Here is a 14906-nt window from a genome sequence, read left to right on the forward strand (position 1 = left end):
AACCTGTTCCTACCCACCTCCTCCTCCACCTTCCAGGAGGCATATCTGGTATTTCTCTGGGCAACTTATTTAGTCTCTAAACTTTAGTTCCTTCATATGAAAACTGAGATTAATAATACCGCTGATGAAGTAATGCAGGCATGACACCCAGAACATAGTAGGTGCTCAATAAACAGTTCTCATGGCTACTCTTGGCATTCCCTGAGCACTGGGTCCCTGGCACACTCCACCCTGTACTTTCTTGTGGGGGTGGTTCTGACCCTTTAGCTAGCTTGGAAGCTCTGACAGCAATGCGTGGGTATTCCCCCTCCCCAAACTGGACCTTATGCAAAAGTGAGAGGCAGAGAAGGCCAAGAGTTGACAACAAAGACTGACTTTGTGCTCCCCAGTGGTGCCCAGGTCAAGGGCTCATTTGATTTTTCACAGCCTGAGATGGTGCAGGGGGCTAAGGATGACACAGGGGTTCAGAGGACTTCTAGGGGCATCCAGAGCCAGCTATGTTCCCTCTCTGGGTCTCACGTTCTTCACCATTCTTACTGACGGCTAAGGTGAAGGGCCAGAGAAGTGGGCACACTGCAGAGCTCAAACTGGAGAAGGCTGGGAAGAGGAGGACAGAAGCTTCTCCCCAGGCACTTACCCCCGTCCAGAGGAGTGTGGACATCTGTCCTCTTGACTAAGAAGAGCAGGAACATTCAAGGAAAGGGCCTCTTCCACTTGTCTCAATACCCCAGTGCTGAATTCTGAAACTCTGTGGGATACTTTCCGTGAGCCGATGTTACCATCTCAGAGAGGGTAAGAGGCCAAGACAGGCTCAGATGGACCCCAAGATCAGTGATTTTAAGCCAAAGGGTCCACTAGACAACACTGAGCAGACACTGCATGCAAATAACCTTAGTGTACCACGGCTGGCAGGACAGGATACGCTCTGTGGTCTGAGCCACTGCTGGGAAATATCAGAAACAAATGGAGAGATTTTGTCTAAGTCTGAGAATACCAAACTTTTAGAGCTTAGGCACTGTTCACTCAGAATCAGTACCAGTGGGAACACAGAACTCAACCACTCACACTCAGAGCTTACAGGACCTTCACCAGCACCCTGAGTTTGAAATGGGAGCTACTATCCTCAGAGATGAGAAAACTGAGGCCGGCAAGGGCAGATGCTGGAGCCCAACCAGGGCTGCCTGCTCCAATTCCTCATCTCTTCTCCCCACCCCCACCTTGCCTGCCTCGCAGATCTGCCTACTAGGTCAGGTGCACAAGCTTTGCGGCAGTTGTTGCCATTGTGAGGTGGCTATTGCCTTCTTTGGGGCCTTGTGGCAGGAGACCTAGTAAGGTGTAGTGATTCAGAGACTGGGCTTTGAGGTCAGACAGACCTGACTTCTCTTTCTGGTCCTGCTGTTTATTAGCTGTGTGACTGGGCAAATGGCTTGCCTTCTTTGTGCCCCAATTTCCCCTATATGTAAAGTGGGGGAAGTGCCTGCTTTCTGAGGTTGTTGCGAGGATGAAGGAGATAACTTACAAAGCACCTAGCACAAAACAGACACTCAATGCATGACAAATACATGAAAGGGAGTGTGGGCTCCTGAAATAGCCCCGAGTGTTTCTAATTTGTAGTCCCGAGTTCAGACTGCAATCTCCAAATATGGAACCAGATGCTTTTGCAGGAATATCATGGAGCTAATATAAAACAGGAAGAAAAACCCAACGAACACCACTCTGCTGGGAACAGCCACATATAGTTTGTTCATTCCTTTAATTTTTAAAAATGAGTCAGCAGACAATCATTTGCCCTTTGAATACCCAATAAAAACTTTCATTGTGCAAAACAGTACAACCTTTTTCATTTTTTAATAATACTGTAAATATCTCAGAAAGGATGTATTGTTTCTAATGAATATCAAAAAAGTCACAATGACATTTCCCCACCCCCACAGTTCCCTTCCCACCCCCCAAAGTTACCCAAATACTAGTAGGAAATTACAAAAAACAAAGAACAAAGGCCCTCCCTCCGCCCTGCCCCGTTAGTAGTGTTAAGTGAGTGAAATGTTAAGTGCCACATGTATGTACAATGCAGTACATCCAGGAGAGACCGCAGGGCTGTGCGTCTGTGAGAGCTGTGGGGGGAGAACCAATAGCAGCAGCAGCAGTGGGGAGACGCCCTCCCCAGGACCTGTTGGGAAAAGAGCAGATAAGGATGGAAACAAGGTGGGGCTCAGCCGAACCCCAATCTTCCTGGGTCCATTTCCTGGGTCCACCAGATCAATCAGCTCAGGGAGAGGCCAGGCAGGCCTGGGCTATGTGTGCAAAAGAGGGACTAGGACCAAGCATCTTGACCTGCCTGGGGGACGCTGGCCTTCCCTCCAACAACCTCGAGTTCCAGACAGGGCTGCTCGGACCAGAGAAGTTGGGAGTTTGGGAACTTTTGGGTGAATCAAACACACAGGTTCATTAGGAAACTATAGCTTCAGTTTGGAGAAAGCTTGCATTTCCACCAAATAAAATTGGGAACATAAAGGAAAAAGGATAAAGAATGCACCTTCGCTGTCCCCAAAAAACTAGAATCCAAGGCAGAGGCTTGATGTCAAATCCAATTAAAGGACGAGATCAGCCAGAGAGGTCTGGAGCACCAGCCTCCCCCCACCCAGACCCCGGGCTTGCAGGGAGAAGGGGCGAGGAGCCTTGGTCTCCCCTCCAGGAAGCGCTGACACTTCTTCAGCACCCTGGCAAGAGATGCAGGTGGGGTGGCTCCCAGAAAAAGGGTAGAGAAGAAGCTTCCACAGGGGTTCCAAGGTTCTTCTGGTGACAGGAGGGATGGGGAGGGAACGGAGAGGTATGAGGATGGCCGGGGTGAGAGGAAGGCCTGGACTGCCAGTGGGAGAAGATGTGGCAGGGGAATGAGGAAGGGGCCAGAGAATGAAACCAGGCTCCAGGCCCCTGGGAGGCTGGTAGAAGGTCCTAGGATGCAGATCCCAGCTGGGACAGTGGCAGGACAAATAACCACAAGCAGAATAGAGGCTGCTTCCTAAACCTGGAAACCAGTGCCCAGGCAACTGCAGCCAGCCCCACAGAGGATGGAGAGGCAGAGTTGAGGGTGAGAGCAGACAGAGCAAGAGCAGCCTGTCACGGGGGCCAGGACCTGGCTGGTCTGCAGAGAACGGACTACTCGTGAAAGAAGCCGAACTAGAGTCTTGGGGAAAACACACATCACCACCACATCATTTCCATGACAAACTTGGTTTAAAACAAGCAGGTGGAGGGTGGGTGCAGGGATGCCTGCCTGCGAGTCTTCCGAAGAATCCAAGATGCACAGCAGGTCTGCAAGGCAACAAGGCATGCAATAAGGAACCCCAAGACGTGCGGGAAGGACCTTGACGTCACCTGATCCAGCGCTGCCCATTTGGGAGACGGGGAAACTGAGGCCCAGGGAGTGGAAGGGAGTCGCCAAGGTTACTTAGTGGGATCAGGGCAGACGGGCACTTGTGACCCAGCTTTTCTGAGTCTGGTGGGACGTTTTCTTCTCTGACAGCTTTGCTGTCTACAAACCCACTGCTAAGAGGTTGGGGATGGGGAAGGGAGGATTTGAAGGAAAAGCCCCCCACCTCCTCCAGGGTGGTGTGGAGGAGGGCTGGCTGCCATGATCACGGACAAACATGGGACATGGACTAAAAGGTTCACAGAGGAGGACAGCCATTGCTCCCACCCCACCTGCCCACAGCCCGAGTATAAAAGTTTGACCATATGATACATTTCTCCCTAACCCCTAGAAAACATGGTTAAAACCATCCTAGCACAAGAAGATTCTGCGAGTCCCTGCACAGTATTATCTCTTCATAATGTTACTTACATGTTAATTGGGGGTGAAGAGGGCAATGTGACTTTAAACCAGAATGTACACCGCCACCTTAAAATTAACTTGTTAATAAGTCCTGTGCAAAATGAGCGAGACTCTATCATTAGGTAAAGTACGTGTTTCAGGTATTCATTTATACACACGGGGGAGAAGGAAGCAGAGGCACCCGAGGTGGCAGGTGGACGCTCAGAAGTGTGTCTCCTTCTCTGTGATGGCTGCAATGGTCCCATCGCCCTTGAGTTTGGCGTCACAGTCATTAACCGTCACCGTCCGTGGGCCTGCCCCAAGCTTGCCCCGCATTTTCAGATCAGCACTGGGGATCATCAACTTCCGGAATTTCTAGGTGGTTGGAGAGGAGGAGGAGAGCGGTCTGAGAGTGGCTGCCAGCATCCTGGGGCCCGCCTGGGCCGCTCCCAACCTCCCCGTGGACATGGTGGGACCGTGGAGTCATCAGACCAAGGTCCAGGCCCCAGCTCTGCCACTTAGAGCTCTGTCCTAGATGATGCATTGAGCTCTGGGTCTCAGTTTCCACCTACGGAAAATGGGGACAATGGAAATACCCACGCCTAGCATTTGGGAAGGTGTAAGGGGATGTGGAAGTGCTCACTGTTCCTGGTCTACTGCAGGTGACCAGGAGGAGAGAGCTGTAATCAGGGCCTACTGTCTTATCCCTTCCCTCTGGTAGAGACAGAGCAGCTGGGGTCTGAATCACTGCGTGGACACTCACTAGCTGTTAGGTAAATCACTTAACCTCTGTGAGCTGTATTCTCCTCATCTGTGAAATGGGTTAATAGTACCTGCCGGAAGGGCTGTTGTGAGGGTGAGCTGAGGCACCTCTAGGGCTGTTTGTATAATGATTGCTAGAGAAATGAAAAAATTTCCCACAAAAGGGACATCTGCATGCTGCCACCACCCAGGGGAACACGTGCTGTGTGCCATGTGCTCCTCTGGCCGCAACTCAAAGATGCAAACAGTATCACTAACGCCGACACTCACAGCCACCACCTCGCACCACCGTGCAAAGTGGGTGGCACCGGGACGGGCATGGATAGGATGGCTATCGTCCCGCTGCACTGGCAGGGAAGCAGAGACCTCAGGCAGACTCCTGACACTCACTCCCCAGCACAGCCCTGCCTTGGGGTCCCACACTCCAGGTTCCCTCGGGAGAAGACACCAGGCCAGGATTAGGGAGGTCCTTTCTGAGCATAAACCCTCTCCCCAGGAAGGCCGGGAAGATGTTTGGGTGGCTGATTTCTCATGATCAAGGTTCTGTCTTCTCTTTCAGACCCTGCCACGCCTAAGAGGCTGACCCCATTTTGCCCAGGTGAGACTGACAGGCAGACTCACCTGTGCTGAACACATCCTGTGTGCCAGGCATGGCACTGGGCTCTTGACACAGTCCAGGGTTAAGAGTACGGGCTCAGGAGCCTGGTGCCTGGGTGTGACCCCAGATCTACCACTTAACTGGGGCAAGAAACTTCACCTCTGTGCCTGAGTTTCCTCAGGTGTCAAAGGGGGGTAACAATGGTACCTGCCTTCTAGGGTTATCAGGAGGCTCAGATTAATTGACCTGGCCCCAGAGCAGCATAGAACAGCCACCCTCACAGCTATTCTCTGAGGTAAGTACCATTAACCCCATGTTTCCTTCCAGACCCTTCCTGTCAGTTGGCAGAACCTTTTGGAAATGGAAGGTGAACTAGCAAGTTCTCCCAGTAAGAAAGGCCTGGAAACCAGGTCTGACTACCTCCAAAGAGTTTGCTGTCTTTAATAAGCCCTGCTCTCTGTGCAGGCAGCTGTGTGAGCTTAGGGAGATGGAGGGAGCTCAGCAGAGTAGCTTCTCATTTCTCCCTCCCTCCCCTCCATGCCAGGCCTGAGAGAATCTCTGGAGCACTTGTCAGGAGACAGGGGGCATTTCTGAATACCAAAAGGCCACTGGAAATTTGGGCACGGGCCTGCAATGGCCAAGGGGTTAGGGCTGCAGGACCACTATCCTCTGGATATGTTTAGTTCCAAATTCGAATCAACTGCCTGCCTTTGACCTACATTCCCTGCAGGAGCCAAAGGAGCCTGACTTGCTCTGGGGGCACAAGCAGCCTTGCTCCTTCTGGCTGGATGCATGGCTTTTTGTGGAGCCCGGGCCGCTTGGTGGGCAGGCAGGCTAAGTGAAGCCGCTCAGAGCAGACAATTGCATTCGGGTGTGTGCGCACACATCCCCACTCCCATATTCCTCTGACCTTGTCCTGGGAGACCAAGGTCAACCCCTGAGATCCCTGGGGTGTGGCGCTGGGGCAGAGATAGGGCCCCACAATGTCGTGTGGCCAGTCCAGCAGAGGAATGAGGCCACGAAGCTCAGGGGATGAGAGCACAGACTCCAGGGTCTCCGCTCCACCACTCAGAGCTGCGCCCTCGGGCCAGGTGCTTCACTTCTTTGTGCTTCAGCTTCCTCATCTGTGAAATGGGGACAAAAGCCTCCACCTCACAGGACTGCTGCGAGGATGACACGGCTCAGTGTTTGTCACCGGCTTAGAATACCGTCTGGCATACTGCAAACAGTTGGCTAAATGAGACAGAAACTGACTCAAACCATCTGATCTGCCAGCAGGTGGGAAAGGAGAGTAAATAGAGAGTGAGTGCTCGGGAGTAAGATGGTTTGGGTTGTAAGTCAGTCTGCCCTCAAGAAACCACATACTGTATTATTCCACTGAGAGGAATGGTCCAGAACAGGCAAATCCATGGGACAGAAAGGAGATTCTTGGTTATCCGGGGGCAGGAACAGAGTTAACTGTGAATGGGTATGAGGGATCTTATTAGGCTGATAAAAATGTTCTAAAACGGATTGATGGTGAGAATTGTACTGCACAGAAAGTTACTAAAGAAATCATTAAACTGTACACCCCAAATGGGGGAATTTTATCAAATATAAAACATACTTCAATAAAATTGTTTTTAAAAATTTGTTTGCTACTATGGAAAATAGTATGGAGTTTCCTAAAAAAATTTAAAAATGGAGCTACCATATGATCCAGCAATTCTACTTCTGGGTATTAATCTGAATAAAAGAAAAAAATTAAGTTGAAAAGATATCTGCATCCCTATGCTCACCACACCATTGTTTGCAACATCCAAGATATGGAAGTAACCTGTGTAATGTAAGTGTCCAATGGTGGATTAATGGATAAAAAATACACACACACACACACACACACACACACACACACACACACACAGGAATATTATACAGCCATGAAACAGGAAATCTTGCCATTTGTGACATGGATGGACCTTGAGGGCATTGTGCTAAGTGAGATAAGTCAGACAGAGGAGGACAAATACCGTAGGATTTCTCTTCTATGTGGAATCTAAACAAAACAAAACAACTGAGCTTACAGATATAGAGGATGGATGGGGTGGGGGTGAGAAAAATGGGTGAAGGGGGTCGAAAGATACAAACTTCCCGTTATAAGTCCTGGGGATGTAATGTACAGCACGGTGACTATAGTTAATAACAGTGCATTGCACATTTGAAAGTTGATAAGAGAGTGGATCTTAAACGTTCTCATCACAAGAAAAAATATTCTGTAACTATGTATGGTGACAGATGTTAACTAGACGTATTATGGTGATCATTTCACAATATATACAGATATCCAATGTTGTACACCTGAAACTACTACAACGTATGCCAATCACATCTTAATAAAAAAATGTGGTTTGCTAATTTTTGGCAGTGTCATGCATACTCTTGGTTGAGTGACAATTTCTCTGAGCTTCAGTTTCTCTGCCTATTAAACGCAGAAAATGATGCCCACATCCTGGTTTGTTCTGAGTACTAAAGGAGATACAGCATGTCACGAGCCTAGCAGGGTGACGATAACATGGGATAGGTGTCAGTTCCCAAATGTCAGATCTTCTCCCTTCGCCCTGGGAATGGGGTCCTTAATGCATTAACAGAGCAGTAAGAGCTCACACTTGGTCAGTCTCTGTTCCGGGTCCTGGTCTAAGTGCTTTTCCTATATGAACTCCCTGAATGAGTCCTCACAAAAAACCTCTGTAAGTTAGGGACTGCTGTGCTTCCCATTTTACAGATGCGGAAACTGAGGCTGAGCTCAGAGAAACAGGCTCGACCCTGAGGACTCGTAGAGATGCCTCCACATAGTAGTCATGATGTACACCTGCCAGGGAAGAGCTGGCTGCGGCTTCCCTGAGAGACATGTGGGAGCCTGTTCTCATCACACCCACTGCCCAGAGGAGGAAGCTGAGACCCAGAGAGGTGCCAATGGACTCAACCCTGGTCATCAGCCTACCCGACAGAGAGCCAAGCCCCGCCCTGCACCTCAGGCCCTTTGGCGCCACCCTTGCTGACCCTTCCTTCCTGCGGTCTCACCTCAGGCAGTGTCCCCTCTGTCTGCCACACCTTGATGAAGATCCAGAGGGGGATGCAGAGCATGGAGGACAGGGCCATGAGCCAGCCAATGCCGTAGCCCCAGGCGGGGTAAGTGTAGACGTTGTTGTACTTGAGAGGCTTGTACTTCACCAGGAAGAAGATGAAGATGCTCTGCGGAGACAGGGAGAGGTCTCTGGGGCCTGACGCAGGCGGCCAGCAGGGCAGAGGGCCGACCCCAAGCCACAGCCTCAGAGAAGGCTCTGCCCTGGTCCATAGCAAGTTTGATGCCCATCCCACTGGCCTCAGACACACAGAGCCTGGGACCTCCCCACCCCCCAGGAGCCTGTCCCCAGCCTCTGCCCAGCCAGGAACTTTTATTTTTCCCCAGCTACTTCTCAGGGCCGGTTTCAAAGCTGCCTTTCAGAACAATGGTGGTTTGTGAAGATGCCTTTAGATACTCCCCTGCCAAGAACTGGGTGAAGAGTGGTGGGTTGTTTTTCTGTTAAACATCCACTCACAAAGGCCTCTCTCTCTGTGGTCTGGTCTGATGGCAAAGCGCGAGCCCCAACTTGACCCTCAGTTCTGTTGCTTTCACAGTTAACAACAAAGCCAAATATTGTCTCTCATGCAATCCTCAGCCCCCATGGAGGCGGGTCCCAGCCACCCAGTTTGCAGGTATAGAATCTGATGCTCTGAGAAGGGAGGTGACTTATTTATGGTCACACAGCAAGCTGGTGGCAGAGCTGGGGTCCCAGGGGACCACCCCCTCACCAAGCCCGGACAATGTCCCTATAGCTCCAACTTCGGAAGGTGTTGGGTGCTTCGGACTTTCTGCGTGCACAGAGGACGTTACCTCCTCAGTTCCAGCTTGGCCAGGCCTGGGGCTCTGAAGTAGAAGAGTGGGAGGGTGGATGGGCCCTTACCGCACAGATCCCGGGGGTCACAACCTTCCAGCACCATTTAATGAGTGACAATGGCCGGTAGCCAATCATGTCTTCGATGTTATCATAAAAGCGGTTACTTCCTGTCCAGAATAAAACAGACAGGCACACACAACCCAGAGAATTTTGTACAAGACTTAGAGGGAAGGTGAGGAGTGTTTGCTTTCCCCAGCCAGACACAGACAAATTGTGGCAGGGACCTTATGCACTACTGCTTAACACACTACCAAGATGTTATACCTATGTGAGGGTTTGGGATACATGCAAGAGGAGGGAGTCTGGTCTGACCTTAGGCAGTGAGGCCCAGGAAATGGAGAGGGTTTTGTGGGAGAAAGGTGGAAGGTGGTCCCTTGAGATGCAGGGCGAAGGGCTGGCTGACTTGCATGCGGGTAGGGATCAGGGCTCTGAAGGCCAGAGCCTGGCTGGGCTGCTAACGAGCAGAGTGGTCTGCAGGGTTGTCTATTTTGGAGCCAAGTTCACAGTGGGAAACATACATCATTATCGAACACAACAACCCTCATCCAACTGGATCCATCGGGGAATAGGAGGATCGGCAGGGAGGTGTTGACTGAGGGCCAGGCTCTGCACTGGCGGCTTTGCCTGCATTAGCTCCTACTTGGAGACAGGGTGATGATGATTCCATTTTGCAGATGGAAAAATTGAGTCTCAGAGGCAGAAAGGCTTGCCCCAGGTCACGGTCCCTAAGCCTGAAACCCCTCCCTGTGCTATGGGGTACAAAAGCAGGGAGGTCTCCCAACAAGTGGGACGGGCCAAGGATTCCCTGGGGGGAAGGAGGACAAGGTTGACACAGACTGAGACAGGCTACAGAGAACCCGAGTTCACCTCTGCCCGGGCACCCGTGTCCTGGGCACCGATGCAGGCCACTGCAGTCTGGGTGGGCTGAGCCTCTACTCACCATATACCCAGCCGATGCAGACGCACTCAAAGATGGCCACAAAGAGAAGGCACATCCCACTGGCAGCGTAGGAGTCAAAGAGCTGGAAGATGTACATGCCACCCTGTGGGGCAGGAGCACAGACAGAGGGGCAGAGGGATGGACAGACACATGAGGGAGCAGGGTTAGCCAGCTGGCCTCAGAAAGCACCCTCTTCTCTGCCCTGTGCCTGCCATCAGGCAGGATTCTCACCCACCAGGGCAGACTGCTTCTCCCTAGTCCCTAGAACATTGTACCCTCTGCACCTGGGAGCCCCTAAGACACCATCCTCTGGAGGTTGCTGGGATTGGGCTGGTCTACGTTGTTCCCCAATGCCAGAAATAACACAGAAAACCAGAGGCTGGAGGTTTGGGCAGCCAGCCTCAGCACTTATCCTTGATGGCTCTACCAGCCTCCCCACTGGTCTCCCTGCCTCTAGCCTTGCCCTCGCCAATCCTTTTGCACACCAGCTTTTACAGGGACCTTTCTAATGGGCAAATCCAACCATGTAACTCTGCAGTTTAAAATTACCCGTTGGCTTCCTTTGGCCTGCCAGTTGGCACCGCCCTCCTCACTTGGCCACATCTCCCCTTCTCATATGCTGTTCCCTTTTCACTTTAGGTTCCTTCAAAGCTCAGCTCAAATGCCACCTCCTCCAAGAAGCCCTCCCTGACAGCCTCATTCTTTTTTTGGGCCTCCACAGCATGATTTATAAACTCACAATTTAAAAAAAGTATTCCCCTCTCAGCTGCTCAGTTAGTGCTGAGTTCCTTCTGGGAAGGCCCACACACTGTTTCTCTTTATGTCTCTGGCCTTCATTGCAGGGCCTGGCTTGCAGTAGGTCCCTGCTAAGTGCAAACATAATTGTATGGAGAGACCGTGGGGGAGGGACTCTGAGTGTGTCCACAGCTGTGTCCCTGTTTTGGCCCAGGTGTGCAGTCAATATCTATGGGAGGCAGGAATGATGTGGGCTAGCTTCGTAATATGCAAATCTGTTGTGATTAAGTTCAGTGGAAGGCCCAGAAGGTGTGACTCAGCTGTCCATTTACAAGGCAGGCACTGTTATCCCCAATGTCATGTTCATATGGGGAAACCAAGGCACAGAGCAGTGAGAACGTTTGCTGAGAGTTATCTAGCCAGCCAGTCACGGGGCTGAGGACTGAACCCAGGTGGCCTTGGCTGCAAAGCCCATGCTCTTAACCGCCCACCACACTGCTTCAGGGGAACATAAGAAATTCTCGGCCTATTTTTCCCTAGAGCTGAGCTTTAAATGTCTATTTAAATGTCTTTAAATGACAGAGAAGATCCTGCCAGCAATTACTATGGAGGCCGAGGCCGGCACGGCCCATTTGGCAATTTGAACTTTCCCTGTGTGATCACTCACAGATATTCCTCCGTGAAGGCAGAAGGTTGGCATGTGAAGCCCAGTGGGGGGCGGCTGGTTCACAGTCTCAGGCAGCCAGTGTTGGCTCCCTGCTGGGCCCTGGGGGCTGGCAGGCACCCTTGGGCAGCCCTGAGGCCTCAGGTGGAGGGTGGGCATGAAGGCACTGTGAGCTGGCGGCGCCGGGGCAGGAGGTGCATTAGGGCCTTCCATCTGCCTCCTCCAAGCCAGACCTGCCCATGCCAAGGCCTGCTCTGGTAGCTCTGTCCCTGTCAGCCTCTTTAACACATCAGGTTAACCCTCCAATTTCTGTGTAACAAAAGACTCTACTTTGCATAATTAACCAGCACTTAATGAGGCCCTGCTCACTGCAGCCCTGGTTTTCCTGCCTGGGGAGAGGCAAGGTGGAAACTGGAAGTGCCACACCATTCATTTACTCGAATGCTGATTATCACTCCCATTAATGTGACAATGACTAGGGATGTAATAACACCAGCCACCATGCACCAGGTGCCCACCCTGTGCCAGGCCTCAAGGGCACAGAGCCAAGCAAGGCCTCTCTGTGGACCTCAGGGTCCGGTGAAGGAGACAGGTGAGCAGATGGGTCATTGTAACAGTGGGAGGGGGGCTGGGCTGAGCTTGGAACAAAGTGTGGTGGGGAAGGAAAGCAGAGGGGGCTTCCAGGAGGCAGCGGCATTCGGCTGAGAAGTAGAGGACGAGGAGGTTCAACGGGCTGACCTCAGTATCACGGCAGCTGCTCTGACTGATCGGAGCTCCCTAATTTCTGTCCATGTTTCGTATAAACCTCTTCTTGTCTTTGGGCAACAGTTGAGTTTCTTTTGTTTGTTGCTTTTTAAATTAATTTTTTGAGTACAAGGAGACAGATATCTAAGATGTCACCTTCCCAAGGTACTTTAGAAAGTATTAGACAGGATGTCTGCCAGGAGGGGGCGAGAAACATGATTTTATGAAGCAGTCAGAATACGTGGTCATGACACACCCCTCCTCACCCACAGGTCCAGCAGGGGCTGGAGCTAGAACACACAAGCGCCTGAAGGTGCCAAATATCATCATGTGTGTCTATTCTCAGTGAGGCTCCAGAAAAGCCTGCTCAAACTTTAGGCCAATAAATGCAACTAGAAGATGCCCATAGGTGACACTGTTCTCTTCACCCCGAAGTTAGTGTGAGGGGTGGTCCAGGCATCCAGAATACCAGATAAACCCAGCGTTTCCCTCCGTGAGCTTTATTCCTCTCTGGCAATGAGAGCGGCAACCTTTAGCTGAGCACTTACACATGCAAGACATTGTGCTAAGGGCTTAATGACAAGTGAAAACGTTCACGTGGTTCTCACAACACCCCATTGGGAAGATGAAAAAACGGAGTCATAGAGAAGGTACTAGGCGTGGCCAAGGTCACACAGCAAGTCCATGTCAGAGCTGGGATATGACACCAGCCCGCCCAACCCTATGCCCAGGCACGCCCTCCTTGTGCTGTGCTGCTCCCCTCGCTCCCTCTGAGCACGTGACTCACCTCTGTTAACATCACAAGGCCCAGAAAATAAGAGACGACCGACAGGGCCAGGATGAGCAGCTCCCGCCGATAGCCCCTCCGGAAGACCTTGGGGTACATGTCCACCACAGCGGTCACGAGGCTTTCCACACACACAAACTGCACAGGGCAGACATGATGGTGTGAAGCTCAAGAGAAAGGCCGTCTTCGTGGTCCTGGCTCTGGCGAGCACAGCCGGCCTACACCCTGGGCTTCCTTCCCACTAGGCTTATCTTCATTCCCACACTCACTCACTGATGGAGAGTTCGAGAGTAACAGCAAGAATCCCAGCACTTACAGAGCTCCAGCCCATTGAACAGATGAGGACACTGAGGCTCAGAGAGGGGCAGTAACCTGCCCATGGTCACTCAGCAAGGAAGCGGGTCAGGACCTGAACTGGAGTCCCTGGACTCTAAAGCTGATACTGCTTCTTCCCCATGCTGCCAATCACAAGCCTACGTGCTGTCCTGGGGTCAACGGCTGAAATGAGATGCAGCCCCTGCCTGGGAGGCCACACAGGAGTCCTGAGTGCTGAATGCTCTGTGGGCGGCAGGCTCTGGTCAATCTCACAAGCAAGACTTGATTTGTTCCTTCTCCAGGACTGTGACGGATCACCAGCCTATGCTTCTGGGGCCCTTTGCTCTCCTGGGTGGAGGCAAGCAGAGGTGAGCCAGCACCCAGCTCCTGTGTGGCCACTGCATGCCTCTCGGGGCCCTGGGCAGATGGTGCAGGCTTAGATGGCAGAGCTGGAGCCACTAAGCATCTGGACCCCGCCATGCTGAGACAGGGCCCGGCATGCGGTCTCCTGTCCATTTGTACCCACCCAGCCCCAATATCCCAACGCACTAACCATCCTGCACTTGCTTTTCCCTGACCCTCCTCTCTGTCCCTCCTCGGGCAGAGCAGGCCTTCCCTCTCCTCAGACCAGGCCAAACCCCTTACCCTGTGGGGCTTGTGCTTGCTTATATCTATCTCCTTACACTCATTTCCAGTGGCACAGAGGAGAGCCTCAAAAAATGTTTGATTAGTAATAATAACAATGGCAAACACACAGGCTCTGTTTGAAGCAGTTAACAGATGTTAATTTACTTACTCTCTGTGTGGTAAGTACTTCTGTAATATTATCCCTGCTTTGTAACTGAAGGCACAGAAGCCACTTGCCAAGGTCATAGAGGTATTACGTGATAGAGCCTGGGTTTGAACCAGGCAATCTTGTTCTAGAGGCTGGGCTTTAAGCATCTGGCTGCGTTGCTCAGAGGGAGGGAGAGAAGAGTACAGGATTGTTTTGCTGGTCAGCATGTGGGGCACTCCCTATCCCTGGAGCCATGTATTGGCCCCAAATCCTTTCTGACTTATTCTACCTCCTCAGGAAAGGTATTGCCCTCCTAATTATGCAATGGGACTATAGCACAGAGAGGGGAAGTGACTAGCCCAGAGTCACACAGCTGGCAAGAGTCATGGGGCTGGGCCTCAAATCCAGCCCTACCTGACTCCAAGCCCAGGCTCCTAGCCGCCAGGCTGCCCTGCCTCTTCGGCAAGGCTCACTGTGCTCATCAAGAGACATCAGAGCACGTGCAGGAAGAGGCACACAGACCTGGGTGTATGTCCCTGCCAGTGACTCAGCACCTCTGAGCCTCAGTTTCTTCATCTGTAAAATGAGGATAACAAAAAGGGCCCCCAGCCTGTGTAGTTACCATGACAAAGAGCTGGGGACGTAGTCCAGGCACAAAGCAAGTGTGGGGGTAAGCAGAGCAGCCAGCCCCCTCCAGGCCCAGCCCCTGACCCCCCCTTGCAAACCGAGCACCTCAGCCCAAATGCTGGCCTGGTTCAGCCCAGTGACTTGCAGTGCTGAAGCCCCATCCCCACC

The 14906-nt window shown here is 51.8% G+C and overlaps 1 protein-coding gene across 3 annotated transcripts in view; it reads right to left on the minus strand.

Annotated features, from left to right (window-relative positions):
* Window positions 1–1736: 1736 nt before the first annotated feature.
* The window catches only part of SLC6A11 (solute carrier family 6 member 11), a 126545-nt gene continuing 113375 nt past the window's right edge, over window positions 1737–14906 (minus strand). The window contains exons 10-15 of one of the 3 annotated variants that reach the window (XM_019732652.3): window positions 13022–13159; window positions 10092–10194; window positions 9158–9258; window positions 8235–8405; window positions 3994–4189; window positions 1737–2170 (exon numbers count right to left, since the gene is read on the minus strand). In XM_019732652.3, the coding sequence (XP_019588211.1) occupies window positions 4037–4189; window positions 8235–8405; window positions 9158–9258; window positions 10092–10194; window positions 13022–13159 (666 nt within the window). In that variant the 3' untranslated portion in view covers window positions 1737–2170; window positions 3994–4036. Of the gene's footprint in view, window positions 4190–8234; window positions 8406–9157; window positions 9259–10091; window positions 10195–13021; window positions 13160–14906 lie in introns of all 3 variants that reach the window. The other 2 variants (XM_019732651.3, XM_074312988.2) reach the window with 2 other exon arrangements.

The sequence above is a fragment of the Rhinolophus sinicus genome, chromosome 5 (genome assembly GCF_057876585.1).
Source record: "Rhinolophus sinicus isolate RSI-liver-muscle chromosome 5, RSI-T2T, whole genome shotgun sequence".
Taxonomy (NCBI): domain Eukaryota; kingdom Metazoa; phylum Chordata; class Mammalia; order Chiroptera; family Rhinolophidae; genus Rhinolophus; species Rhinolophus sinicus.